This window comes from Tricharina praecox, assembly GCF_024521635.1.
Source record: "Tricharina praecox strain CBS 144465 chromosome Unknown BZA05scaffold_20, whole genome shotgun sequence".
NCBI classification, from domain to species: Eukaryota; Fungi; Ascomycota; class Pezizomycetes; order Pezizales; family Pyronemataceae; genus Tricharina; species Tricharina praecox.
The window spans coordinates 79,097-105,389 of NW_026250422.1; the positions used below are offsets into that span (position 1 = coordinate 79,097).

Here is a 26,293-nt window from a genome sequence, read left to right on the forward strand (position 1 = left end):
CCAAGGTTGGATGGTGGAAGTATTGCTCCGACTGAGTGATGAGTGGTGAATATTGCTCAAACGAGTGAGTGATGAACGGTGCAACTAGGGGCGCGTGCTTGCCAATAGGTATGTAGATTATCACATGCCAAATACAATGACATCATGTGATTCACCCCCGAATAGGATGAACCCTAAAAGGTTGTATGTGGGTACGTGACATGTGTGCCGTTGCATGCCCCTAGGTAGATCTCATTCTGCTCTTCGGCTCCCGTTCTTTCTCTTTCTCTCTCTCTCTCTCACTATCTTCATTAGCCCCACCTTCACGGACTCGACTTCAACTCTTGATTCTTCATTTTTCGGGTTTCGGGTTTCGTCATCACATCGCATTTAGTTACTTGGCGTCTGCATTCGTCATTGGTTTACTCTAGATACCTACCTAGGCGCAGCCACACCCCCCACAGCCCACAGGTTCTACACGGAACGGAGAAACGTGCCCAGTGCATGGCAGCTCTCGGTAGGTGTTGTCTTGTCCCAGTTTCTGTAGCGACGGTTCTGCACGCTTGCTCACACTCACGCTCACGACGCAGAAACCCCCTGGACGACGTCGGACGACCGCCATCACCACCACACGCAGCACTACCAGCAGCACTACAGCCGCGAAGCCGAAGCCGAAGCCGGCCCCATGTCGCCCACCGACCCATCTTCGAGCAACAGCAACAACACCACTACTGCCACCACCACGAGCAGCAGTGCCGAGCACTCCTACCACCCGCCGACGGTAGCCGCGTTCTCCCCCTCCTTCGCCGCGCCCGCCCGCCGCAGCACACTACAAGTGCACCAGAAATCCCCGCTGTTAGTCGCGACGCCGCCGCAGGTGACGCGCGCCCTCAGCCGCGCATACCCATGGATCAAGACGTTGGACTACACGCTGGGGCTGGTGACGTGGACGACGGGGGATCCGTGGGAATCGTTCTTGCTGGTGGCGTTTTTTTGGGGCGTGGCGCTGTATGGCGGGTGGCTGCTAAGGTGGGTCGGGAATGTTGTCACCGTGGGAGTCATCATCGTCGCCATGTTTGCACGGCGGTATAAGAAGGAGGAGACTACGACGCTGGATGAAATACTCGCGGCGCTGAACTCTCTTAATATGCGCGTCGACGTGTTTATGGCCCCGTGTCTCGCCCTGCTCGATGTGCTGTCGACGGAGAAGAGCGCGACTACCGTCACCACTAGGCCCGCGCTCACGACGCTGTTCATAAGGATCCTCCTCCTCACCCCCGTCTGGCTGTTCGTCAGCGTCTACCCGCTGCAGATCCTGACGCCGCGCCGCATCGTCATCTTCTCCGGCACGCTATTCCTCAGCTGGCACTCGCGGCCCGCGAAGGTCTCACGAACGATCCTCTGGCGCTCCAGCACCCTGCGGCGACTCAGCGAGCAAATAACGGGTTTGTCGCTTACACCGCAGCCTCTGCTGCCCCCACTCCCACCGCGCGACGGCTTTACCGCCACCGCCGACGCTGCCCCCACCACCGCAGACCGCCCCACGCCGCTCAACGCAACCACCGCCGCCGCCTCCCCGGGGGTGAAGTTCACCTTCGCGATTTACGAGAACCAGCGGCGCTGGCTGGGCGTGGGCTGGACCAGCACGCTGTTCGCGTACGAGCGCGCCGCGTGGACCGACGAGCACCTGCAGGCGTGTCCGCCGCCGCACGAGTTCGCGCTGCCCGCGACGACGCGGGGCTCCGGTGTTGCGTGGCGATGGGTTTCGGGCGAGGAGTGGGTTGTCGAGGGTGCGGCAGGTGAACAGGGTGGAAGGAGCCGTGCGAAACAGGAGGTGAAGGATCGCCTGGGCGGCGCGGGGGAGCAGGGTGAGGGCTGGTGGTACTATGATAATAAGTGGCGTGATGGGAGACGCGGCGTCGATGGCTGGGGGAAGTATACGCGCAGAAGGAAGTGGACACGCCGCGCGGAACTGGTCGAGGCGGACCTGGTCGAGCAGGTGGTCGGCGAGGTGCCTGCGCCCGCGCCGCCGCTGGTCGAGGAGAAGAGGGAGGCGGTCGAGTTGGAGGCACCGGAGGCGAATGGTAACGGGAGTGCGAAGAGAACGCCCCCGCCACTACCGCCCCGCCCCCCGCCGACTGCTCGAGACGCCGAGGTGCAGGATGAGGATCCGTATGATAGTGCCGCAAGCGACTATGGCGACGATGATGATGCCGCGCATAGGAGGCAGGTTAGGCTGGTGGATCCTGATGGCGGGGTGCTGGCTGAGGGGAGGTAGCGGGGGGACATGACGGGTGGATGGAGTGGGTGGATGGGTGGACTGGGCGGATGGATGGATGGATGGATGGATGGATGAACGGATATGTACTCTTCTGGAGGGGTTGATGGGTGGGGGATGGGGAGTTGAGGGGTTGGATAATGAATTGAACGATATCTTGAATGTATTGTAACTTGTGAGACATACCAGAACGACAGCACGAGAGACAGCAAGAGAGACAATTGTGTTTCAAATCGTCGGGCTGTTTGTGGTGTCGCTATATATCTACCAGTGGACTGGCAGACTGACAGACACGGCTGACAGTAGTTACGCCACGAAGCGAAGAGCCAGCCAGCCAGGCATGCCACGCACAAAGCTGCCTAGAGAGCTATTACAGGGGTGGCCACTGGCGGGATCTACGCATAGCCATAAGCCCATCCCAATGATCCCATTCGTCAGTATTCATGTCTTTATGCATTGAGTCAAGCCCCGCATTTGCTGTCCAGCTGCCTGCACCTCTGCGGGAGGGGTGAAGAGCTGAATTGGTATTTCAGCTCAGGCCCTCCATTCACGACGAGTTTTTTTTTTCATCAGGACAGATACTCAGATACCTCCCATCATACACACCTGCTACCTTCCCCATAGATAAAAGAGCCCACCTCACCTCCTCGCAGCCAACCAATACAGCAAACAGACCCATCAGCAGCAGTACCACGATGGAACCCGCCGACCCGCCCACCTTCCGCGCACAATACGCGCGCCGCCTCGTGCGCGAAAAGCTCTTTGAGGAGCTTAGCCGCCGGCACGCCGCGTACGGCACGGAGCCGGGGTGCGCGCCTCCTCCCGGCCCGCCCCTGCTCGGCGGCGGCCCGCAGACTCAGCCGCCGCATCATCCTTCTGAGTTGCCGCATGAGCCCCCCAACGGAGGGCTCGGCGGGGGAAAGGGGAAGGGGGAGGGGGGGGAAGGGGAAAGAGGGGCTGAGGTTTTGTATCGTTGGCGCGGGCATGGCGGGGCTCTATGCAGCTATGGTGCTGGATGAGGCCGGGGTGAGCTATGATTTGCTGGAAAGTGCGGGGAGGGTGGGCGGGAGGGTCTTCACCAAGAGGCTCGGTGACGGGAAGAATGAGTACTATGATGTCGGCGCTATGCGGTTTCCGAAGATTAAGGTTATGCAGAAGTGAGTTCCCGACTGATGGTGCTGGTGGTGTTGCGTGATGTGTGTGTGTGGGGGGGGGGGGGGGGGGGGGGGGAATGGGGAAGGGATGGTGCTGATACTGCGGGAAGGACGTTCGAGCTCTTTGCCGAACTCGAGATCCCGCTCGTCGACTATTACCTCGCCGGCGAGAACTGTCCCGTCATGTACAACGACATCGTGGGGCCGCCCGAGAACCCGCACGAGACGGATCCGTACCGGATCAGCCAGGAGAATGGCGGGGTGATTCCTGATGAGTGAGTCTGCTCTTGTTGGTACGGTCGGGGGGTGGGGGCTGATAGCGAGGGCAAAGGGCGGTTAAGGATGGTGCCGAGATGATCCTCTCGGAGGCCTTCGGCCCCCTGAAGGAGGCCCTCAGGGAGGACTTCGAACAGGGCTTCCAGATGCTCATGGAGCTGGATAGTTTCTCGACCAGGGAGTTTTTGCGGTCGCGGTTGTGGGTTGTCCCGAGTTTGTGGGGGGAGCATGGTTGACAGTTGGTTGTGAAGGTATGGCGACTCCGGGCTCGACTTCCATACCGTCCAGTGGTTGGAGACGGTCAGCACCTCGTCGGGGCTGTTCGACCAGTCCTTTAGCGAGACGGTGATCGACTCGCTGGACTTTGACGAGTCCCCCGACGAAGCGTGGAAGTGTGTCGAAGGCGGCACGTCCGTCGTGACCGAGGCCATGCTGGCCAAGATCAAGACGAAGCCTGAGCTGAACACACGCGTCACAGGCATCGCACTCGGCCGCGGCGCCAAGGAGAGCGACACCAAGATGCTGGTGACGCTCACCAACGCTTCCGGAGCGGAAGAGACCCGTGAATATGACACCGTCTTCAACACCACGACGCTCGCCTGCGCGCAGCGCATAGACCTCACTGGGGCCGAGCTGCACCCGGCGCAAAAAGACGCCCTGCGCGCACTGCACTACGACGCCAGCGCCAAAGTCGCGATCAAGTTCAAAACGCCGTGGTGGATCACACAGTGCGGGATCACCGAGGGCGGTGTGGCGTCTACGGACCTACCACTTCGCACCTGCGTCTACCCCTCGTTCAGCATCCACGACCCAGTGGACGCGCCCTCCGTGCTCCTAGCCTCATACACGTGGGCGCAGGACGCACAGCGCATCAGCGCGCTGATCACGCCGGACTCGCCCAGCGGCGAGGAGGCGCTCAAGGACCTGCTGCTCCGCGACTTGGCGCGGCTGCACGCGCGCCACGACATCACGCTCGACTTTCTGCGCGACCAGTACGTGACGCACCACGCGTACTCGTGGTACGCGGACCCGAACACCGCCGGCGCGTTCGCGCTGTTCGGCCCGGGGCAGTTCAGTAACTTCTATCCGTTCCTGGCGCGGCCTGCTGCCGACGGGAAGCTGCACTTTGTTGGAGAGGCGAGTTCCGCGCATCATGCGTGGATCGTGGGTGCATTGGATAGTGCGCAGAGAGCGGTCATGTATGCCCTCCTGAGGTTTGGCTTGAGGGAGGAGGCTGAGGAGATCGAGACTAGGTGGGGACCCGTTGGGGAGGTCGAGCTGGCGAAGGATGGGACCGCGCATTTGCAGGTCGCTATGGGATGTTTGAGAACCGAGGAGATTATGAGGTGCGCGTAGAGGGTGGAAATAGATATAGGTGCTGCAGAGGGAATATAAAATGCGTATACCTATGATAGCTACTGGCATCGTACTGGAAATGGGGGTGAAGCATCGCTCTGTGCAGAATACAGGAGGGCTCACTATTCACGGGCGGTGCAATGACTGACTGACCGACTGACCACTACACCTCCCCCGCGGCCTCCTCGAGTATATCCTTCACCCTTACCACCACGTCCTTCATCCATTCCTCCTGTAGCACTCCCTCGATCCAGCCAAACACAGCCCTGAGCCCACTCCCATCTGTAGCAACAGCGCACACATCCAACGCATTCCCGACGGGACTCGCACTCTGATTGAACACGAGCTCCTCGACACCCACGATATCAACAACGCCGAGATTGCTAACTCCAAACGCTAGCTCCCGCCGCCTACCGTCCTGCGCCAGCAGGTGCGCACGAATATCCGGCGCCCACGCCAACATCGCCGCCTTACAGTCGCGCGGGCCCACACGCAGCCCCGCTGTGATCGTCGCTTTCACACCCCTCGCGCGCTCCCACACCCCCCCGCCCGGATGGTGCGTGTGCACCAAACTCGACGCCATAACACCCACACACTCCCCCTCCGCCCCGCCCGCCCCCCTTGGCAGGAACCGCCGAAAACTAACCGCCACACTCCCACTGACGCCCGTTCCTACTTTATCAACCAACCCCTCCGCGACCGCAGCATGTAGCAGCGCGGTCACACTCGTGCCCTCGCGCCTACACCGCGCGCGCACCCGCCACGTCACCGCCGCGTCGAGCTCCAGCAACTCTATCCGCGTCCTGAACGGCGGGCTCAGGCCGATCGGCGGGCCAGTCCACAGGTCCGCCCCCGGCCACGACGGGAGCCACGCCGGCAGCAGCGTGGCGAGCTTTGATGCCGCCGTGCGCCAGGATACCGATAGCGCTAGCTGCTGCTCCAGCGGCGGGGGGAGCTCCGGGGGTGGGGGTGGAGGGGATGGAGATGGCACCGGGGGCACCGGGGGCGCCAGCAGCGCGCCGACGAAGCACCGCACCACCGCCACGCCCGCCTCGCCGTCCATTATTCCGTGGTGGTAGGAGAGTACCACTTTTTGCGCGCGCGCGAAGACGGTCATGCGCCAGCAGACGCCGGCGTCTGCGAACCCCGTGTTCGCCTCGAGGGCTATGTCTGGCAGGTCTGGCGAGTCTGCGTCCGAGTAGACGACGGCATGGGAGAGGTCCACGGGCCACACACGCTGGAAGTCGGTGTCCGAGGCGATGCGTACTGAGAGCACGGCGTGCGTGGATAGGCATACGGTCAGGGCCGCGGTGACCGCGGCGGGAGTCAGCGGGACGAGCAGGGAGACGGTGAAGGTTAGGCTGACGCTGTTGTGGTATGAGAGGGTGTGGCGGATTGCGAACCAGCGCTCTAGTGGGCCGAGAGGACGGAGGGGTGGCATCTGTAATGGGATTTCAAGCTGGAATGTGGAGAGTTAATGGGATATGTGTAGATGTTGAAGGTGGCATGTCAGCTTTAATATATCTGGTCATCCTGGCATGGACCGCAAGGCTGCAAGTGCACGGCATCTCACTCGGGACTACGTCATGGGTAATGACTCGACTACAGATTTCAAGCTGCAGCTTCGCCATCCAATTTCCCGCCTGGGGCTGGTAGAGCGGCGTAGGCTGATGCACGGAGGTAGCGACTACTGCCGCTGGATGATAACGAGCGAGTGAGTGAGTGCTTGGGTGACCCATCTGCAATACTAGTTGCTGTATCATAGTACCGCAGGCTTCCCCGGCAGTTTGTTTCCGCCTGTCGGCGTTCGGGAGAGCCCTGACTATCTAGGTAGTATGTAGGTACTTTATTACTGAGGATCCCGTGTCTGGGCTGTGGGAAGGCCGTGCTGCTGAATACCTAGACTCTATCATACTACTATATAGGTGTATAGGTACATAGGTAGTTATGCGTGATCATTGGGTTCACGATTCGCATCTCCGTTGAGTAGATACATTGCATAAAGTAGCCGGACGACCTCCGCAGCTGTGGCGAGTGATAAATGTAGTAGTAATTCGAGAACCGATCTGTCAGGTCCACCATCGTTGTTTGAGTGAGAGAGTAGTGATTGATGATATCATACGGGTATGGTGCTCTACCGTACATGTAGAAATTACCTTGCCGAGAAGTATAGTATTATAGGTAGGCTCCCGACCAGCGTGTGTGGGGCTCACTCACGGAGGGAACAAACCCACTGGCCGCAAGTGTGAAGTATGAGCCGCAGCGGAACGCCCATAATGCCCAGAACGCCCAGATGGAACTTATGTACCTTTGACTCTTGCGGCGTGATCGTCACTGTCATCACCTGTCAGTTCTTGGTTAGTTATGCCGCTATTTGGGTTTCCTCTGGGCGTTCGCCGAGACTCTACACGGGCCCGATATATACGCACAGTGACAGCGATCGGCTCCTCGGTCCCCAAGGCGAAGCCATTGCGATCGTCAGGAGTACTTGTCACTTCCGCCGGGCCGCAGACGGAGGATTTGGAGTATCTAGATACGGTATCTACCGCTGGCTCGGGGGGTTGGGGGGTTGGGGGGCAATCATCCGAGGTTACGGTATTGCTGTTTGAGTGTTGCAACTTGGCTGCTTGTTCGAACTTCGTGCGGTACCTGGATAGGTACATAATTGGCTTGCGATTGTAGTGGTGGGTGAGAGTGAATGTGGGCTCGTGGCGGCGGTGGCTTGCTATTCAGCTGGTGATTGTAGTTACACAGTTGTCCCGTTGCCTCACCGCAACATGCACTTCTGGACAACTCCCGCAATCTGCACTTCTAGATAACCGCCATGGCTTGCACTTCTCATTGCACTTCGATAGTTATCATGACTTACACTTCTCCACCACTTATCGATACCACGGTTTGCATTTCTCCCCACTTGCGCGCTGCCGATGGACGGCTATTGTGCATTATCTTTGCCACTCGAGTCTCGAGTGTTCACTTCCACCCGCCTTCGCTTCAATCCCTCATCAAGACTCCATTGAACATCCACATGTAACTGCTAGCCCCCACGTTACCGGAATAAGTCCTAACCAATTGCTAATTCTTCTCGACAAGAGTGACGGACACGGCTCCGAAAAGCAATCACGGCTATGTATCCGGCCAGTGGGCAGTGGGCAGTGTCTTCGACTTCCCGTCTCTCCTCAAAGGGTGCATCACTGCATAACTATCCCGCAGGCTCGAAGAGTCGAAGGTTGGTCCCGTGGAAAAGGGGTTGCTGCATCAGCTCGACGCCTCGTTACGCCCCGTCGATGGTTGGACACGCATGACTTGAGAAGTTGAAATCTGCTCCACGCTCGCAGCTCCAGAATCCACAGTCCAGAGTCCTGAGGATATTTCGGTTGCGGTTTCGGGGTGTCATGTCGCCATTTAGAGCAGACTCCAGAGTGCCTTAGTACGAGCCTAATGCAATGCTACGGCGTTTCCCGCCGCCAAAAAAAACACCGAGTTCCCCACGTCCTCCGGGTGGGGTGCCCCTTGAACCTTCACGTTACCGTTCTCGGCGCTGCGAATTGAGTTCGGTTGAGACGCGAGAGCTTTGTCAAAAGTGGTCAACCTATGCATATATCAAACATAATTAGGACACACAAATATCCGCTGCAGAATTCTCGAAAAAGGATTGATCTTCGTGTCCCCCTCCCCACAGAGGTACCGCCCCCACACTCCTCCGTCATTTGTCGCGGATACATCGCTAGGTAGCGACAGTTACGGTGGTCGTAACCGGGATAAATCCTACACACCTACCTACTCTACATACACACAGCTCAGGTCTGGGTCACCATATAGTCGGGAACATATGAGTTAAAGCCGTATATACGCACCGTATGCGACGATAAATTGATGTTCTCTCTCTGTCTCACGGCGAAGATCCACCTTGTATGCTTGTATTTTGGCGGAGAGACCTTATTGGGACCAGGGGGACCTGGTGGAACCCATGTGTCACGGAGGGCAGACCCGATATGGTCGTTGAACGTTGAATTGTTTCTGTTGCTTTTCTGTTCCTGTCTGTTCGCCTTGCTTTTCTTCTCAACATCATCATAGAACTCTCTTCCAATTGATCACGTTTCTTTGACCACACCTGTTCTTGGGTCTCTCAGTACCTACTCTAGAGTACCATCTAGAGTATGTACTCCGACAAGACACGACACGATGTTGGACAGCGGCCTCTCCTCCCCCTCTATAACCGCCCATAACTATCGTGCAGCCATCCGTGCGTTCCAGGTTGGTGATCCGCCATCGCGATCCGATCCCGCGGCCACCACCATCTCCACCATCTCCACCGCCACCGACGATGACGATGAAGGAAGGAGCGCCACTGGCAGTCTCGCCGGTGAGGTCAAAGCGCGGATCGGAACCGGGGAGACCGGGCATACTCCACAGTATCTAACTTCAGCTGTGGCAAATCTCAGCCACTAGAGGTCTGAGGAGTTAGTCACCTAGCTCACATCACCAGAGTCTGGAGCGCACTGTGCTAACCAACTATCCTCATCGCCGATCGGTCCCGTACTCCACATCCACAACTCCAGAACTCCGCCTCCCACGGTGTTTCTATACAAGGATGGCTCGCGAGTGCGAGTGCGAATCGACTCGGAAGGATGCACTAGTATGGAGGCTATCGATTCCTCGAATTTCCCCGCCCCAGACTCCCAGAGTCCAGATCTGCGCTGCAAAACTCCGGAATCCCCGCAAGATGGGCCGTCCAGCCGGACTCTGGAGAGCTCCATCTTCTGGTTGGCGGGATGCTTGGGCCCACTACAATCTTGCTCTTGCTGGAATGTCCGATGGACCGTGGACACTGAAAAATGTGTGGAGACTCCGGAAAAAAAGAATTGATTAACTATTATACACAGCCGAATTGGCGAAAGACATGAAGAAAGAAACAAAGAAAGAAGAAAGAAAGAAAAGAACAGAACAGAACTCAACCAATGGGTATCTACGCCTGCGCCTGTGTCTTCTTCCACTCGTCCACCAGCCCTCTGTAATCCTCTGGTCCGTATGGCGTAAAGCACTCGCTGATCACGCCTCCCTTGCGCCTTCCCGACAATCCCACATCGCCCAGCAACAGGTCGATATATGGAATCGCATCAAACACGAAATCCGGGTACCGGGCCCCGTAGCCGCCCGGATACCGCCACTTGCCGAACCGCGTGTGCAGTGCCGTCTCGCGCAGCACCGTGTCCTCGAGCGTCTTGTCCTCTTCGCCGCTGCCGTCGCTGCTGACGGTCTGGAGCTTTCCGTCGAGGTAGGCGGTGAGCCACAGCGCTTGCGCCTGCGCCACCATTGGCGTGCAGATCGTTTGCACCATCCCGTTGAAGACCACGGTGCGGTCGTGGATCAGTGCCGGAGGCACCATGAAGCGGTACAGGCTGAATCCGCGGTTGATGTCGCCCTCTGCTTCGCTGGTTCTGCGGAGCGGGGTGAGCTTGGGGTTCATCTTTGGGCGATCCTGGAGTATCGGGAAGCGATCCATAATCTCTTTGTCCACTGCCGTGGTGGCCGGGTCGTCGGTTTCGGCCTCGGAGTCGTGATGTGGCAGCCCGAGCTGCGTGTCGAGAGCCATCCCACTGGAGGAGATGAATTTCATTGCGGGGTGGAATTTCCAGCCGGTGGAGCAGATCAGTGCGTCGGCGTGGAGCGTGGTGGGGGTTTCGGAGGCCGAGTCCTGGACGTGGACGGTCTTCGCGGTCAGGTTCGTGATCTCAGTGATGTGCACAGAGATTTTGCCTTCCTTGACGAGGTCGAAGAAATTCGTCGGGTAGTTGAGGATGCTGAGCCCCGAGGCGATCCAGAAGGCGTCGACCCAGGGCTTCAGCTTCGCGGTCTCGGGGTGTTTGTCGTACTCGTTGAGGGCGATCACGTCGCTTCCGAGGATACCCCAGAATCCCTTGGTGATGGTACGTCCGACCGCCGTGTTGTGAAGGAACCACCGAGGATTGGTGAATCCGTCGGCCTCGCCCCACGCGCACGGGCTCAACCACGTAAGGAGACGGGTGGTAACGAGCTTCTCGAGCCACTTCTTCATCGGCGTCACGTATGGCGGTGCCATCCATGTCGGCCCGTGTCCCGACTCGCGGATGACCCAATCGACGTGGATCCCCCTGGTGGCGAACGCGTAAGCGGCATCCCACGCCGACTTGGTTCCGCCAAAGACGACAACGTTGGTAGCCGAGGCGAACAGCTCCTCCGACTTGTCCAGCAGATTACCGCAGTGGATGATGGGCGCCTCAAATCCTTCCTCGCCCGGGAACGTGGGAAGGAACGGCTGCGACGTCAACCCGGTAGCTACGACCATCTTCTTAGTCGAGAGCTTATAGCACGCGGGCTCACCCCGATCCTCGGCCGTCGACTTCTCGACCGTCAAGACCCACCCGGCCGCATCGTCCAACTTCTCGGCCACGGTCACCGCCTCCCCGAACCGGCATAGCTTCAGAATATCGAACTTCTCGGCAAAGCACTCGAGATACTCGTGGACGACAGTTCCGGGGATGTGTTGGCCAGGCTTAACGCCAAAATCGTTGTCGCCCGTCATGGGCGCGTCCGAGTACTCATACGTGCCCAGCATGTTGTTGGTCTTGAGCCCCGGGTACAGCCGGTGCTCGGCCCATACACCGCCGATCGTCGCCGATTTGTCGAGGATTGCCACGCGCGCCGTCGGGTTCACCTCCAGATACGTTTTGGCGGTGATCAGACCGTGCCATCCTGTGCATCATCGACCATAGTACGTCAGCGATTGAGCCCTCTAAAAAAACCGCCGAGCAGCAGCCTCGGTCCGGTGTGAAACGAAGGGGGAAATGCCATGGCAGTTGCCGACGGCCCGCCGAGAAGCTGGATCCGCGAGGGGGAGGAGCCATGGAATGGGGAATGGGGGAGGAAGGAGCGAGACCGACCGGCACCAATGATCACCAAGTCCAGAGGAGCAGGAGGAGGGGAAACTGTTTCCATCGTGAATCTCCGAATGTATGTATGAGGGTTTTTTTATTTAGTCTGGGGGATTCCGTTTCAGGTATGTCTGGATTCTAGCTCTCGGACTCCGGAGCGTGAGTGTGTGTGATGCGTGTGCGAACGGGGACCCGGGGGACAGGACAGGATCTGATTCGACGACGCGGCAGTGATGCGTGCGTTCTTCTCGGTGGAAATATGAGGAGAGCGTGTAAACATGCCGGAGATGATCGGAGGTTGGGGGTGCGCGATTGTCCCTTTTAATTGAGGGGGGGAAGGGGGAGTCCCGCCGCTACCTATGTAGGTACATACATTGCACATATTCACAGTACGCACACGTGCTAGGTATAGCCATCATGTAACTATTGCCATCCCGAGGACGCCCCATCTCATCTAGGGGAGTCCGAATAAGTGGAGAGATCTTCCCTGTCCAGAGCGATGTGGCCGCAACCGGCTATTTTATTAACTACTAGCAACTAGGGACGAGTGATAGTGCGTACGTACCGTATGTAGCAGGCGAAACCATCGCCGAATCCGAATTGTGGAACTGGACCTGGGAAAGGTTGGGGTTGACGAATCACACACGTGCCTATCAGATGCGAAAAGCCCATTTGCTCGCTGTTTTAACCAGATGCTTCATCCCAGATTCTTCATCCCGGAAGTTACCATAACTTACCATAATTCTTGCAAGTGCTTAAAGTGGCCAGACCAGACGAGACAGGCCCTGGTGCTGGTGGGGGGAGGGGGGGGGGGGGGGGGGGCTTGGTGGTGTGGGTTTGTACTACTATAGGTGCTATACCTATAGTAGTATGATACATCTACCGAGAAATTCTGCTCCACAAAAAAAGAAGGAAGGGCGGACGACTGCTCCGTCGTACCTACATCTAGATAGATACTCGTGCAGTGCGCCCTTCGGGCTTCACATATAACTCGAAGCCCTATAGGTATACCGGTACCGGTACTGGGAATTGTGCGAGTGAAGTACCGACATTTATCCAGCCAGAGTAGGTAGGCGTCGTTGGACCTTCTAGGACGACCTCCTCAAGAGTGGTTAGAGTAGGTATCTAGTTAGAGGAGTTGGAGTATCACACCAGAGTCCACTCCACTAACAACTTGACTGCTATGTATATATGTGTGTAATGTGGGCACCTATGTAGGTATTCTTCATATAGAAATCGGATGAGTGCTGCAGTTTGAAAAATTCAGACATGTCATGATCCTGGGCGGAAAGCAGTCCGGCCGAGGACTACTGGCTAGAACCTACCTCCTACTTTTCTAGGTGCATCCCAACTGACAGTGGACACCCGGACGGCGGAAGTACGTGGTAGTGCGTACGCTATTCGGGAGTATAGAGCTTGGCATTGTACAATTGCACATTGAATATTCGCATATTTTGCACATTGCGATTGCACATTGCGATTGCACATTTGCACAGTTGCACATTCACATTTTGCACATTGTGCACATACACTTCGACCTGAGGTCCCGGATGAGTAGTAGATATGACTCTACAGCCTTTTCAGGTTGAACCGACAGCCTGTGTGTGCACATTAGAGCACCTGGGCCAGATGTATAACTCCATACAACCATGAAGTCCTTAGGTAAGAGGTCCACAAGTACTCTAGCCTCGTTCCTCCAGGAGGCCAGTGCACACAACGTGGCCCACCGCAACTTGCAAGTTCGCAACAGCCGATCACCTCCGCTAGCGATGACTACTGTAGGCAGGCCCGTAAGTACCTATGAATAATTGCCCCATCCTTGGAGATGGCTTGCTCTCGAGCCACCGTCGGATCCCGATCGTGGGAGTGCAGATGATACAGAAACGTCGGGATTTTTATACGTAGGGATTTGTTTATATGTTGGAACTTGATTGGTCGTCGTTGCATCTCTGGAAGCGCCTGTCAGCAGAGTGCTCGCGAATGGGGCAGGGGGTAAGCGAGAGAACAGGCTCCAGAGGCGACGGCGACATCATCGCAGGAGCCCGAGATAGGGGTGTTGTGGGGCGGGGGGCTGTCGCCATCTACAGCAGCCGACTGTCGGGAAAGGCAGGCTGATGGCTTTCTCCGTCCCGTCGACCGGATACTCGGCACTGCCACTGCCGTCTGGGAGTGGCAGGAGTTTATGGGTTCCCGGTGGGTGGTGAACGAGAGCGAGAATATTCTGCCTTTTGTGGCTGCGATGTGCGTTTTGTGTGTGCCGTCGAAGTGGGAAGTAGAGTGGGAGGCGTCGTCCCGCGCCAGACTGAAGCAAGCTTAAGCGGCGTGAAGGTGCGCCTCCATCCATGTCTGCGGGATTCTTCAACTTCAACTTCTTCTTCTTCTGCATGTCCATCTTCTGTATCTTCGTCTTCGTTTTCGTCTCCTTCTTATGAAGTGGTATAATACACACCAGGAATCCACACATTTCACAACAAATTCGCTTGCAAGATGTTCTGTGTACCCGTACCGGTGGTGCCGGGGAAACCTGACTACTGGTGGCGATCGAGATGATGCGGTGCTGCTCGAGTTTTGCGGGCGTGCGTGCGCGGACGTGGAGCCTGTGTGGGTCTTCTTCTTACGAACTCGACGAGAATTAGGCTACCAGTAACTATGCTATAGGTACTCTAGCATATAGAGTCAAATCACCCCCACGAGGCTCGGAATTCTTCAGAGCTCCCCACGTTGGCCAAATATCAGGCTCTAGCCTCCTGTGGTTTGGCGGTGAGTGTAGGTACTAGTATACCTACTATACTACATACCGTCAGGGACTGGAACCAAGTGACTACCGAGGATTTCTTAAAACAGCGGCCACTTCATGGGTGCAATTGGCCGTCCTGGGGATAACTGGGTACCTGCTATATGTTCAGAAATTCCGGGTTTCTGGCCAGTCGACCATACCATACCGCACTCCATAGTACCGTACCAACGAATCGGCATCCGCCTTGAGGCTTTCTCCCGTCTGCATTCTTTTATAGCGCAGCCCAGGTCCTCTCCTTTAATCCGTCTCCCCCGGATCGTTCGTTTCGCCGTTCTCATCGTCTCAGGCCCACTGGCCACTATTTTCCACCGAGTGCCTGGGATCGCACCTCATCAGCCCACCGCCATTCACCTCATCGCGGATTCCCGACGTCAAAACTTCTACGTACAGCTGCATCTCAACTTGGCGACGCCGTATACAACCACCCGACACTCACGATGGCGGGAGGCCCGGTAGACGCCTTCATCACGGAGGCCTTCACGCTCCTTGGCATAGCAATCTCCATCATCGTCCTACGAACATACGCGCGATGGAGCTCCGTGGGCTTTCGAAACCTTGCCCTCGATGATTACATCATGGTCTTTGCGGGGGTGAATATGTGCACCGTTCCGCGTCGGCTCTTAACCCCCATCTGACTTACCGCCCCGGGGGGAAAAAGATAGTATACGCCCTCGAGACCTTTGCCGCCTACACCGTCGTCGCCATCTACTTGGGCCTCGCAAACAATGGCATGACCGACGAACAGCGCAGAACGCTGAAGCCATCGGATCCAGAGTGGGACAAGCGAATCGGCGGCAGCAAGACTCAGCTTGTCGGCTGGAGTCTGTACACCTGTCTCTTGTGGAGCTTGAAGCTGGCGATGGCAAAGTTCTACTCGCGATTGACGTGAGTTGCTGCATCTTATGGGAGAGGGTGGTGCTGATGATCAACAGCGTGGGTCTGCATATGAATATGCGCATCAACATCGCATATGCCTCCATCGGTGTCACGTATGTCGTGACGCTGCTCAGTATCCACTTGGGATGCTTGCCGTACGAGAAGAACTGGCAGATTTATCCCGATCCGCGCAGTGAGTACCTATCCCAGTGCCAGCTCGCACACACGGCGATTGAGGGATCGTGCTGATATGCTTCCGCAGACCACTGCCAACCCGCCATCTCAAAGATCAACCTTTATGTAACGGTTGTACTCAACGTCATTACGGATCTCTATCTGATGTCCATCCCGCTTCCTGTAAGGCTTTCCCCCGCATTTCGGACCAAGCAGAACTGACCCCCACCAGCTGCTGTGGAAAGCCAACATAACTCCCAAGCGCAAGGCTCTCCTCCTAATCATGTTTTCGGGCGGAATCTTCGTCATCATCGCCGGAATCCTCCGGTGCGCGCTGATCATCGCCGACCCGGTCAACGGTGCCGCCCAAGCCGGCTCCTGGGCGGTCCGCGAAACGTTCGTCGCGGCTGTGATCGGCAACATCCCAATGATCTACCCGCTCTTTGCGCGCACCGTGGCCAAAGTGCAGTCCTCGGTGCTATCCTCGGCGCTGGGGGGGTCGTCGAACAAGCACTCGATGGGCGGCTCACACAACATGGCCGGCGGCGACTCGATGAAGCCGTCGAAGCCCGCGCGGCGGAAGATGAACCTGATGTCGATCGGGCTGACCACGCTCGGCGGCGGCGACAGCGCCGAGCGCATCGTCGACAACGTCCCCCCCGTCACCCGCGGCCAGGGCTCGCCAACCCTCAACGGCATCAGCGTCACGAAGGAGTTCGTCACCTCCACTACCGGAACGCAGCGTTCCGCTAGCCTTGATACCCGCGATCGCGGCGGCACCGACGGGAGAAACACAGACGACCTCGAATACGGCCCTAGCGATACTAGGAGGATGTCGTTCCCTACCGCCTTCGACGGTCGCCCGGGGTACACCGTTAAGTGCGAGACAGCGGGGGCGACGGTTCGGTCGCCGCCGCGGTAGTGGCGGGCTGGGGTGGTCGAGGGAAGGGAAGGGTTGGGTCGGGTCTGCTGCTTTTCGATATAGATGGGAATGGTGTTTTGTTTTCAGTTCGGTGGGGGCGGGGGGGGGGGGGGGGGGGGTTACGGCCTATGCTTTCTTTTCTTCCGAGGCGGACATACTTCTGTCATGTAGGTGTCTACCGGCTCCTTTCTTTCTTCCTTGTACAATTCTGTTTGACCGGGTGCCTTTCGCATGCCTTTGGACGGAAAATACCTTTGCAGAGCTGAGGCTCTCGGGCAGACATATACTACATACCATATATACACATGCATACCATACTACAGCCAACGAGCGTGCTCGAGCGTCGGCACAATCATTGCGGTCCCTTCACTTCTTGAGACGGTGTCTTTTTGAGGCATTGTGGCTTGGTTTACTCGACTTTTGTATCTACTTCACTATATATACCGGTAGTATATTCAAGAAGAGAGATATCCGCACGCAAGCCAGAGACTACAGTTACTGTAGTGATCACAGCAACGAACCATACGCCGCCACGCAGTACGGTAGGAAGCACTCATGTAGCCACTGAAACACGGATGGCCAGGATCTACTCTGCCGCCCGCACATCGGCTCGGTTCGCTTCGGTGAAGCCTGAAGGTGGTTAGGTGGTTTAGCGAAGAAGGGAGAAGACGAGGGCGGGGATGAAGGTGCCTACAGTGCCTACCTACCTACCTACCTACCTACCTACTCTACATATCATGCCCGCCAGGCGTAACGGTTCTACTCTGTATATAGTACCATGCAGTACAGTACATCGTCTGCCCGCTGATACCTGCCCACCAGGCACCTACTCTGGAGTGTAGTACGAGTAGTGTAGGATCGTGCCTTGATACGTGTAATATGTACATCATGTAATTCCAATACCCTGGTGAAGAAGGCTTACCTACCTCCCCACCAGGTATGTAGATTATGGCAATACCCCGTTTCCACGCCACTTTCCAACCCGACTTTCATCAGGTAGGTAGCCTGATGTGGCTTTCCCTGGCCTCCGCTCTCCGCCCCCGGCCTGTCCCAGCAATGAAGCAAGAGTAGAGGAACAACTTCCGGAAACCAAAAAGTTTTGTGCGCGGCATTTGAAACCGAGTGATGCTATATGTAAACATGTAACCACGTAAACGACGACGATACCAATCCAGAAGTTCTGAAGCCTCCTTTGGCTGCTCTGTAGCATGGCCGTTTCGCGACGGAGGCTACGCAGTAGTCACTCAGCCATTACTCCATCTCACGGCAGCTCACACCGCCATACGCAGGTACTCGCGAGTGCCATCTCATGAAGTCCCGTTGTCAATCCGCCTCACGAATCCATCCCAGTTCCGCGTCCACCGGTGCAACAAGTTACAAACAGTTCCTCTATTCACCTATTCATCCCACCCACCCACCTGGTATCTCAGTTGAAATTGACGAGCTCCAGCCTCAAAGAGCTCAAAGAATAATTTACAAAAACACCCCAAAACGCCTGCCCAACCAAGCAACCAACCCATGCAAATTGCAAACATATGAGATGACTCCTACTACTGCGGTGTCACTCCCGCGGCTCCTCGTGCGGAAACAGTAATCCGACCATACACTTGACAGCCTCGAAGACGCCTCGTTCGGCGACAAGGTCCTTGAACAGCGGCGCTACCCTGGCCAGGTTTCCGTCCGCGTCGATTTGTGTCCCTGAGTGAGCCCGGTTAGTCTGCGCTTCCTTCCTACGCTTCCTGCGAAGAGGAGGGATGAGGAGTGGGAGTGCACTCACAAACGCCCGGCACCCTTGCATCGCCATCAACAGTGCTTACGGCCTCGCCGACCTCATCGACGCCTATACTCCACCGCACCACGAACTCCAGCGATCTCTTCCCCTTGTCCCCCTTCCCCGCACTTCTGGGGCGAAAGCATAGCACCCGCTCACCGAGCAGGGCATTGATCTCTCGGGGCGAGGGTTTATGTGCCTTCGCCTTTGCCTTTGCCTTTTTGCTGATCCTCTTGCTCCCGGGAGCGTACTGCGGCAGCAGTCCCGGGTACCGCCAACACAGCCGCGCCCACACCTTCGCGCGCTTGAGCGCCAGCGGCTGGTACGTGCTGATCGCCCACAGCAGGACCTTTGGATCACGCGCGCCCGCGCACTCCTTGATGACGGGCGTGAGTTCGCCACGCGCCCACTGACTAACGGAGCAGTACAGCTCCTCGACCGTCTCTTCGTGCGCGGACACCACGAGCGAGACTTGGAACGTCAGCGCCGCGATGGGCGCGCCTGCGTACCCCACGATCTGGTGCTGCCGGTTCAAGCCGGGCGGGAGCGGCGTGACCAAGGATTTGGTGAAGGTTAGCGCGGAGAAGGCGCGTAGTTGGGGGAGCGGGTTGGAGACGGGCAGGGGCAGCGCGGACGGGATCGCCGCGTCTGCGACGGCCGCGTCGAAGTCGAAGGTGGGCGTGGGTGGGAGCGAGGCGAATGAGGCGTCGTTGGCGGCGAGGAGGCGGGTGCTGCTTCGGCATCAGCGGGGGTGTGTGTGTGGGGGGCAACTGCGCACCGCGGACACATACATCATTGAGTCTTGATCGTTTGATTTTGCTTTTCCCCGCTCCTGGGCTTGCGCAGCCTCCAGCTTTGCGATCTCCGCCTCGAGCTGCTGGATCGCGAGCTCGTCCGCGTAGATCTCGTCTTCCTGCGCCCTGCGCGCTTTCGCCGCGTCGTCGAGCTCGGGGGTGGCTTCGCGCGCGACGGGAGGGAGGGCGTGGGGGTGCCGCAGAGCGGCCGCCGTCAACGCTGGTTTCCTAAAGACCTCGCTGGCTGGCCCTGGCTTGATGGGAGGTTTGCTCATGGTGTCGAAACCGCCGAACGCGCGTTTCGTGGCGGAGGGAGGGGACGACAGGCTGGATGAGGAGGACGATGCGCCATCGCTTAGGCGGTGGGGTTGGGGCAGGAAGAGGTCCGCCATTGCTGTGCGGGTCGTGCGTGGTCAAGTCGGTTGTGTTGTTCGTCGGGTGACGGGGGTGCCGTTGTGCGGGTCGGAGGTCGCGTTGTTGTGTTTGGGTTTGCGGCGAGGTCGCTTCGGCGGAGCCGCATCCCGTAGTCTGGGACCACCTCTGACGTGACTACGCGACATGGATGTCGCACTATGACGAGATGGGGAATTTCTGACCATCATCACTCGCATACATGGGATTCATGAAATGGGATTTTGGATTTCTTGCATTGTTTGTAGAGGCACCTGTATAAGTCTCCGTTCAACACGCGTGAGAATTATGCAGCCAGAAGCGATGGCGACATCGAAAATTGGGATGACGGACGGCCTCTAGATTCAGAGATTGTAGAAGGAAGTAGTGGTACGTAAATAGCACCGAGATAAAATGATGTGTGCAAGAGGGAGAGAAAGAACATGTGTCACTGACGGTTCCAAGGTCATGCACCCACTATCACTCGGCGGTAAGCTGGACCTCCGTATCTTTCGCCGGTAAAAAGGAGGGGGAGGGGGCTGGTGAATCACACTGGGAAGTCCAGGCACGGTCCGGACACAGGCGTCGGGAAGGGGGGTGTTCGTACTCTATATTTGTGTATTGCCACGACCAAGATAGGTACGGTAGGTATCGAACAACGCAAGGTCGAGCTCCAGATCCCGAGACTTTTGCATTTCAAAGCCATGCCAAATGCTGGATCAGTAGGCAGATCTCGAAGAATCTCGAAGAATAAAGCTGCAGTGCAGAGCAATTCCAAGTGCACATGGCTAAACCGAGTCATACCTACTAGGCAGGTAGGCACATATGCAGAACACCGGTAGTTGAGAGCGCGCCGCCAAGTGTCGTCGTGGTGGCGGGGGGGTGCGCACTGCGCACTGCGGGTTGGAAATCGAACTTGGAAGATAATTGGAGAACAGCCACAGCGCACCGTATATAGAGTAGTGACCGCCAGTGTCGATCTTGGTTGCAGCTGATGTGTGAGTGCGGCTTGGGAATACGCTTTGTAAAGTAGAGTACGGAGCACGAAGGTGGAGCACGTACGCCTCATACAGTACCGTACCGTAGCAACTTTGTTCTGACAACGTAGGGAGTTCCTATCACGACTTGTTTTTGTTTACTCACCAATCTCATGCGACCTAGATAGCCAGATCATGACATTATAAACATATAGAGTAGAGTACAGCGGCCGTCACGGCTGACTGCTCGCAACCATCGACCGCGCCGAGTGATATCCCATGTCCCATATCCCACGGACACGCCAGGTCACCCGTCGGCCCCCCTCCTCCCCCCACCAGATTCCGGAATCATTTACGTACGGCCACTGGTGCACTGGTGTGTGTGCTTTTAGAAACCACCTGTGGAAAACTCAAACTGCGGTGGGAATGCATCCAATCGCGATCGCCAAACTGCGGTGGGCATGCATCCAATCGTGATCTCTGCTCTTAGAAACCACCCGTGGGAAACTCAAACTGCGGTGGGCATGCATCCAATCACGATCGCCAAACTGCGGTGGGCATGCATCCAATCGTGATCTCTGCTCGGTGGTGGTGGTGGTGGTTTTTCTTTTCTTTTCTTTCGAGAACACGGGTTGCTCTCTGCTCTCTTCATGCGAATTCGGAATACCTACTCTACTGCAGCTGACGGGATTCCCAAGCTGTGCTTTGTTTTTCTTTCTCCTTCTATTGAGGAGAACTCTACGTGGTTGCAGTCGGTGACGGGGCTTCCAAGTTTCGGCGTGCTGCCATCCTGCCTGCCTGTGCCAGTGCCGAATCAGGATGTTGCTGTTGCAAGTCGCGAGCCTGTGCTACCAACATATGCACCTGGTACGTAAGAAGTTTATGCTCCACATACTCCACATACTCCACATGCTCCACATGCTCTACATACTCCACATACTCCACATGCTCCACATGCTCTACAGACTCCACATACTCCACATATTCCACATGCTCTACAGACTCCACATACTCCACATACTCTACATGCTCTACAGACTCTACAAGCCGTGCTGCGATGCACCGGTGGCGACCTACCTACCAGCCTATCAGCGAACGAGACCTGCGCACTACGCACGGCACAAGACAACACAAGACGAGACAGGACAAGACAACATCCCCGCGACTCTGCGAGCGACCCTGGCGTTACGTGAGTAAGAAGTTAGAACACCCTTCTCTTCAGCGAACCGGCGGACCGGCGGGACTGAGGGATCGAGGGGAGTGCATGCAGCGTAAGCGTAAGCAGATGGCGTGGCTCGGTACCAGGCGATGGGCGGTATTTAGGTCTGGGCGACGGTATACGATACCCGGTAGATGTGGCAGACGCTGTTTGGCAGTTTGGCTGGGACTGGGGCTCTGGAACTGTTCTGTGTCGTGGTCCGTCTTGTCCGTCTAGTTCGTCTCGTTCGTCTCGTTCGTCTTGTTCGCACAGTGCACATCGCACTGCACTGCACTGCACTGAAGGCTGTGGGCAGTAGGCTTTAGGTGCGCCGACTTCGCTCCGCTCTGTCGATCTCATCACTCTACTCTACACGCAGTCAGGAAGGAAGGTGTTTTGGCGCCCAGCGCGGGATGTCACATGAATACCGGCATCCAGTCAGGTAGGTCGCAGTCTGCACTCGGCACTGCAGGTCTGAAGGGGGAACCCGGAGCGAGCAGTTCGCTCGGAATGATTGATGCACCGGCGTAGCAACATCGTATGGTAGAGTTCTTACTGTGACTGGATCCCTTGCGTACTACCTACCGGTTTCCTGCCGGTGTGTACTGTGGACTCTAGAGTGGAGATCAGCGTGCTCTCGACGGGGTGTCGATCTTCTCAGGTTCTCCTCATGGAAACAACGGAATTCCTTGGTATGCAGAAGGTGAGGGCTGCTCGCGGGGAGTGTGCCTCACTGCGGTCGGCCACTTGATAGGTCCGTATTCGCAGATGAACGATCATCCCACACTCTGCAGGTCACTCGGCCTCGTGTGTGGTGACCCGGAGTTACTATCTGTGACCCTACCGCCATTATCAAACCCGCGGTGATTGGAGCCCGCACCCACTGGACTCAGGGCTGAACACTCCAACTTAGCGAAAGCGGAACGACATTCACCTCCCCGGTGACTGATGCTTGCCGGCGGTGTGCTCGGACCTCAGTGCTGGCCCTCGAGTCTCGACTGGCGACTGCCCCGCAAATAACTAGAGCAGCCACTGCGCAATGCGCGTGCTGTTAGCAGCTCCCTAGACCTCGCCAGCGACATCCCGTTGCTCTGGATACTTGAAGCCGATATATCCTAGAAACCACAGACCCGCCGGCTCCGCCCCTCCGAGCAGTCCACCGAACCTCCGGAGAATTTCCACCTGTTTCTCCCTCGAACCCGCCTAGGAACTAAGTCGTGATGCCGGAGCCAGTAACGATAACCATCAGCGCGGTCGGCGTGATAATAGCGCTCACGTCCAAGATCCTCTCGTACATATCGAGCCTGCAGCGGGCGGGGGTAGAGCACGACGCGCTGCTCTACTACTTCGAGCAGTCAGCAACGACGCTGCGCAATCTGCGGGGCACGTTCGAGGGCAAGGGCAAGGCGTTTCCGGTGGAGCTGCTGGAGCGGTACACGCGGGAGCTGCGGCGGTGCGAGAACGACCTCGACAACTTCGATGCCATAATGCAGGACATCACCCGGAAGCTCGGGAAGTCGCTCAGGTCCCGCATCTGGCAGAAGTCGTCGCTCGCGAACGGAGATACCGTGCAGCTCGAGCGAAAACTTAACTTCTTTAATCAGAACCTCGCCGCCCTCCAGCAGAGACTTACGTTCGAGGTCGTCGCGATCATCCACGAGAAGGTCGCAGATGTCAAGGCTATGGGCGCTGAGGTCAACCGCGCGATGAAAATCGATATGGGAGTGCGATATGGCCCCGCGGCGTTGAAAGTGATCCAGGGCGACGGCTGGCAGGACGACGATGCAGGCGCGGACGCCGGTGTCTCGATCCAGCCGACTCGGTCGTCGGCTCGGTCGTCGGAGCGGTGGAGGGGGGAGACCGAGTACAGAACCGGCGACGGCCAGACGACCACGCCGCAGCAGGCGGCGGCGGCAGCATACGGGGTGGACATGCCCGCGCCGCCATACTTCTACCAAAGCCTGGAGCCAGACTACTACGCGCTACCACGGCCACCACCACCACCCATACCGCCCTACGACCAGCGCCGCACATCGGAGCCGTACTGCACGCAACGGGCATCCCCGACACAGTTCTACACCCCATCGGGCCAGTACTGCGGCACACAATCGGCACCCACAACGCCGTACGGGCAGCCACAACCACCGCCGCCGCGGCCACCACCACCGCCATCGCCCGCCTTTGAGCAAAGACACTCGGCGCCGTACCCCCCGCACCCGCAGTGGATACCTTCTCCTCGCGACTACGATTTGGCAGCCGATCTGGACAACCAGTACGCTCAGGACCAGCGGATCCAGCGCATCCAGGCTTTGTGGAGACTGCAGGAGAACGATTAGCGTGGAGTGGAGATTGGTGATGGAGTGAGCTACGAAGCCTAGGTAGGGAAGGAAGGAAGGAAGGAGGGAAGGAAGGAAGGAAGGAGGGAAGGAAGGAAGGAGGGAAGGAAGGAAGGAAGGAGGGAAGGAAGGAAGGAGGAAGGAAGGAAGGAAGGAGGAAGGAAGGAAGGAAGGAGGGAAGGAAGGATGGCTCCCGAGGCTTGTGGTACACTGCAGAGTGGTCCGAGGGGCGATGGTGCTTAGCAAGCTAGTTACCGCTGCCGCTGCGAGGTTGCGCGATCAGCGGCGCCATGTATTACACTCTACATACTAGGTAATACACAGTTGGCAGAGGGATCGGAGGGATGGGGGGATGGGAACGGGCACAAAGACAAAGCGGTGGGGGTTCTGGGGAAAATACTGTTTCTTTTTGTTTGTACTCCTGCATTAAGTAGAGAGAGTAGAGAGGGGTTTTGCCGCTGCGGAGCGGCGAGGTTTCCAGAAGTCAACGATACGATACGTCGATACCAGCAGTGGTGAACGGCAGGCATCAGGGTCTCTATGGAAAATACTGTTTCTTTTCTTCGGTGAGGTGAATGATGGGGCTCGCATGGCCTTTGCACTCTAGATTACGTGTACGTCGGGATCTGCTTTGCACTCCTACATGGGGGGGAGGCGGAGTGGCGAGGGTTCTAGAAGTCTACGATCGATGGGGATGGACGGCATCAGTGTACCTCCTATCTAGTGGCCATGCATGTGTGGGGACTTGAATCGAAAGAGCTTGATCAGATGTGGATCCTTTCGTCCTCCCCCCTCCAGCCCACTGGCTTGAGAGCTCAGAGGACGGTGTAGTGGAGCGAGAGGAGGAGCTGTCGGCGGGAGGAAACGAATGTGGTTAGTAGTGGGCTTCAACTTTGGCCGACTTCAACGTTGGTGGGCTCCAACTTTGGCCGACTCCAACGTTGGCGGCCATGGCGGGGTCGAGCAGGGGGGGAGGAGGGCTACTTAAACTGGGCCTCTCCCCCTCTTCCTCCTCCTCCTCCTCCTCCTCCTCCTCCTCCTCTATCGGTCACCATCTCCCTAATAGACGACTAACGTCCACATCCCTCTTTCCTCTCTTTTATTCCAATCCATTTTCTACCGAAGACGACCAACGTCCATCTCTCCTCTTTCCTCACACGAACAACTGCTCCAACTGTTGCATGCAGCTTCCACCTCAAATAGCCATGATGCTGGCGGCACACCAGGGTACCATCGCCAATGCCATTGCCATCTGCGAAATCTGCCCTGGTTCCCCCCCTCGGTAGTGTCTGCTTAGACTCCTGACGACCAACGTCCATATCCCCTCTTTCCTCTCTTCTATTCCGATCCACTTTCTACCGAAGACGACCAACTCCGTCCACTACTCCTCTTCCCCATCTTCAGACTTCTCTCCCATAGACGACCTATTTGCCCGAATCCCCACCAGCCATGCCACAGCACTAGACTTGGGAAGCCTGCTGAAGGTGCTTTGCGTGGTCTTCATCAGCCTCATATTCACCCTCGGGTTCGCCATCTTCGAGCAGTACCCTGGCGAGGTCACGAAGCCTACATCGCCCATTCGCCTCACCTCTTGCGCTGCTTTGGCAAAGACGGCGGCCCACGTCGGAATGGTCATTTTTTCCAGATATTCTGGGCGGTTGAGGAAATGACTTCGTGACTCGCCGCCTTCGATGGCCCAGACATGGTCTTCGAAAGCATGGGAAGCATTCGCTGCTGTCCGACATTGACGATTGAAGAGAAACGGATCCTCATTGATACATTGATTTTGTGTAAGTGAATTCAGCCAGGCTACATAGGAGTACGACTGACTTTCGTTTCAAGTTCCAAGAGTGCACCGCGATTAGGCATGGCAACATCGCACGATGAGGCCCCATGCTTGAAAGGCCAAGCGGAGGAGTATTTGTTTTCCATTCTATGCTCGATGGGTGTGGACAGACCCAACGTCACGCTGTTTTTCATACTGTTAGATGTTGTAGTTCGTGTAGTAGTTGGTTTGGCTGTTGTGGCGGAGCAAGTTGTGGAGTTGTTGGCGAGAGGAGGAAGTAGAGAAAGTGAATGAGGACTGTTGTCGGCGGGAGAG

General features: G+C 57.2%; 7 protein-coding genes across 7 annotated transcripts; 4 read left to right on the forward strand and 3 right to left on the reverse strand.

The window, feature by feature from the left end:
• Nucleotides 1–201: 201 nt before the first annotated feature.
• Nucleotides 202–2,257, forward strand: BZA05DRAFT_376194 (integral peroxisomal membrane peroxin-domain-containing protein; the record flags this gene model as incomplete). The annotated part of the gene is made up of 2 exons (XM_051481811.1): nt 202–496; nt 570–2,257. The coding sequence occupies exons 1-2, from the start codon at nt 484–486 to the stop codon at nt 2,255–2,257; spliced, it is 1,701 nt and encodes a 566-aa protein (XP_051337456.1). The 5' UTR covers nt 202–483.
• Nucleotides 2,258–2,952: 695 nt separating this feature from the next.
• BZA05DRAFT_430961 (uncharacterized protein) lies at nt 2,953–5,091 on the forward strand (the record flags this gene model as incomplete). Its single annotated transcript, XM_051486173.1, has 5 exons — nt 2,953–3,137; nt 3,220–3,414; nt 3,522–3,686; nt 3,743–3,886; nt 3,939–5,091. The coding sequence occupies 5 exons, from the start codon at nt 2,953–2,955 to the stop codon at nt 5,041–5,043; spliced, it is 1,794 nt and encodes a 597-aa protein (XP_051337457.1). The 3' UTR covers nt 5,044–5,091.
• Nucleotides 5,092–6,532, reverse strand: BZA05DRAFT_475487 (uncharacterized protein). Its single transcript, XM_051488195.1, has one exon. It carries the CDS (start codon nt 6,482–6,484, stop codon nt 5,207–5,209), a length of 1,278 nt encoding a protein of 425 aa, XP_051337458.1. The 5' UTR covers nt 6,485–6,532; the 3' UTR covers nt 5,092–5,206.
• A 3,432-nt stretch (nt 6,533–9,964) lies between these two features.
• BZA05DRAFT_117788 (uncharacterized protein) lies at nt 9,965–12,499 on the reverse strand. The gene is made up of 2 exons (XM_051478648.1): nt 11,967–12,499; nt 9,965–11,778 (listed from the first exon to the last, which is right to left on the reverse strand). The coding sequence occupies exons 1-2, from the start codon at nt 12,019–12,021 to the stop codon at nt 10,013–10,015; spliced, it is 1,821 nt and encodes a 606-aa protein (XP_051337459.1). The 5' UTR covers nt 12,022–12,499; the 3' UTR covers nt 9,965–10,012.
• Nucleotides 12,500–14,795: 2,296 nt separating this feature from the next.
• Nucleotides 14,796–16,824, forward strand: BZA05DRAFT_117794 (uncharacterized protein). Its single transcript, XM_051478649.1, has 5 exons — nt 14,796–15,344; nt 15,413–15,639; nt 15,687–15,823; nt 15,893–15,987; nt 16,037–16,824. Exons 1-5 carry the CDS (start codon nt 15,192–15,194, stop codon nt 16,724–16,726), a joined length of 1,302 nt encoding a protein of 433 aa, XP_051337460.1. The 5' UTR covers nt 14,796–15,191; the 3' UTR covers nt 16,727–16,824.
• A 1,203-nt stretch (nt 16,825–18,027) lies between these two features.
• On the reverse strand, nt 18,028–19,443 carry BZA05DRAFT_404132 (uncharacterized protein). Its single transcript, XM_051484267.1, has 3 exons — nt 19,289–19,443; nt 18,504–19,228; nt 18,028–18,424 (listed from the first exon to the last, which is right to left on the reverse strand). The coding sequence occupies exons 1-3, from the start codon at nt 19,291–19,293 to the stop codon at nt 18,288–18,290; spliced, it is 867 nt and encodes a 288-aa protein (XP_051337461.1). The 5' UTR covers nt 19,294–19,443; the 3' UTR covers nt 18,028–18,287.
• A 3,183-nt stretch (nt 19,444–22,626) lies between these two features.
• BZA05DRAFT_117866 (uncharacterized protein) lies at nt 22,627–24,387 on the forward strand. Its single transcript, XM_051478650.1, has 2 exons — nt 22,627–24,258; nt 24,347–24,387. Exon 1 carries the CDS (start codon nt 23,077–23,079, stop codon nt 24,190–24,192), a length of 1,116 nt encoding a protein of 371 aa, XP_051337462.1. The 5' UTR covers nt 22,627–23,076; the 3' UTR covers nt 24,193–24,258; nt 24,347–24,387.
• Nucleotides 24,388–26,293: the final 1,906 nt, after the last annotated feature.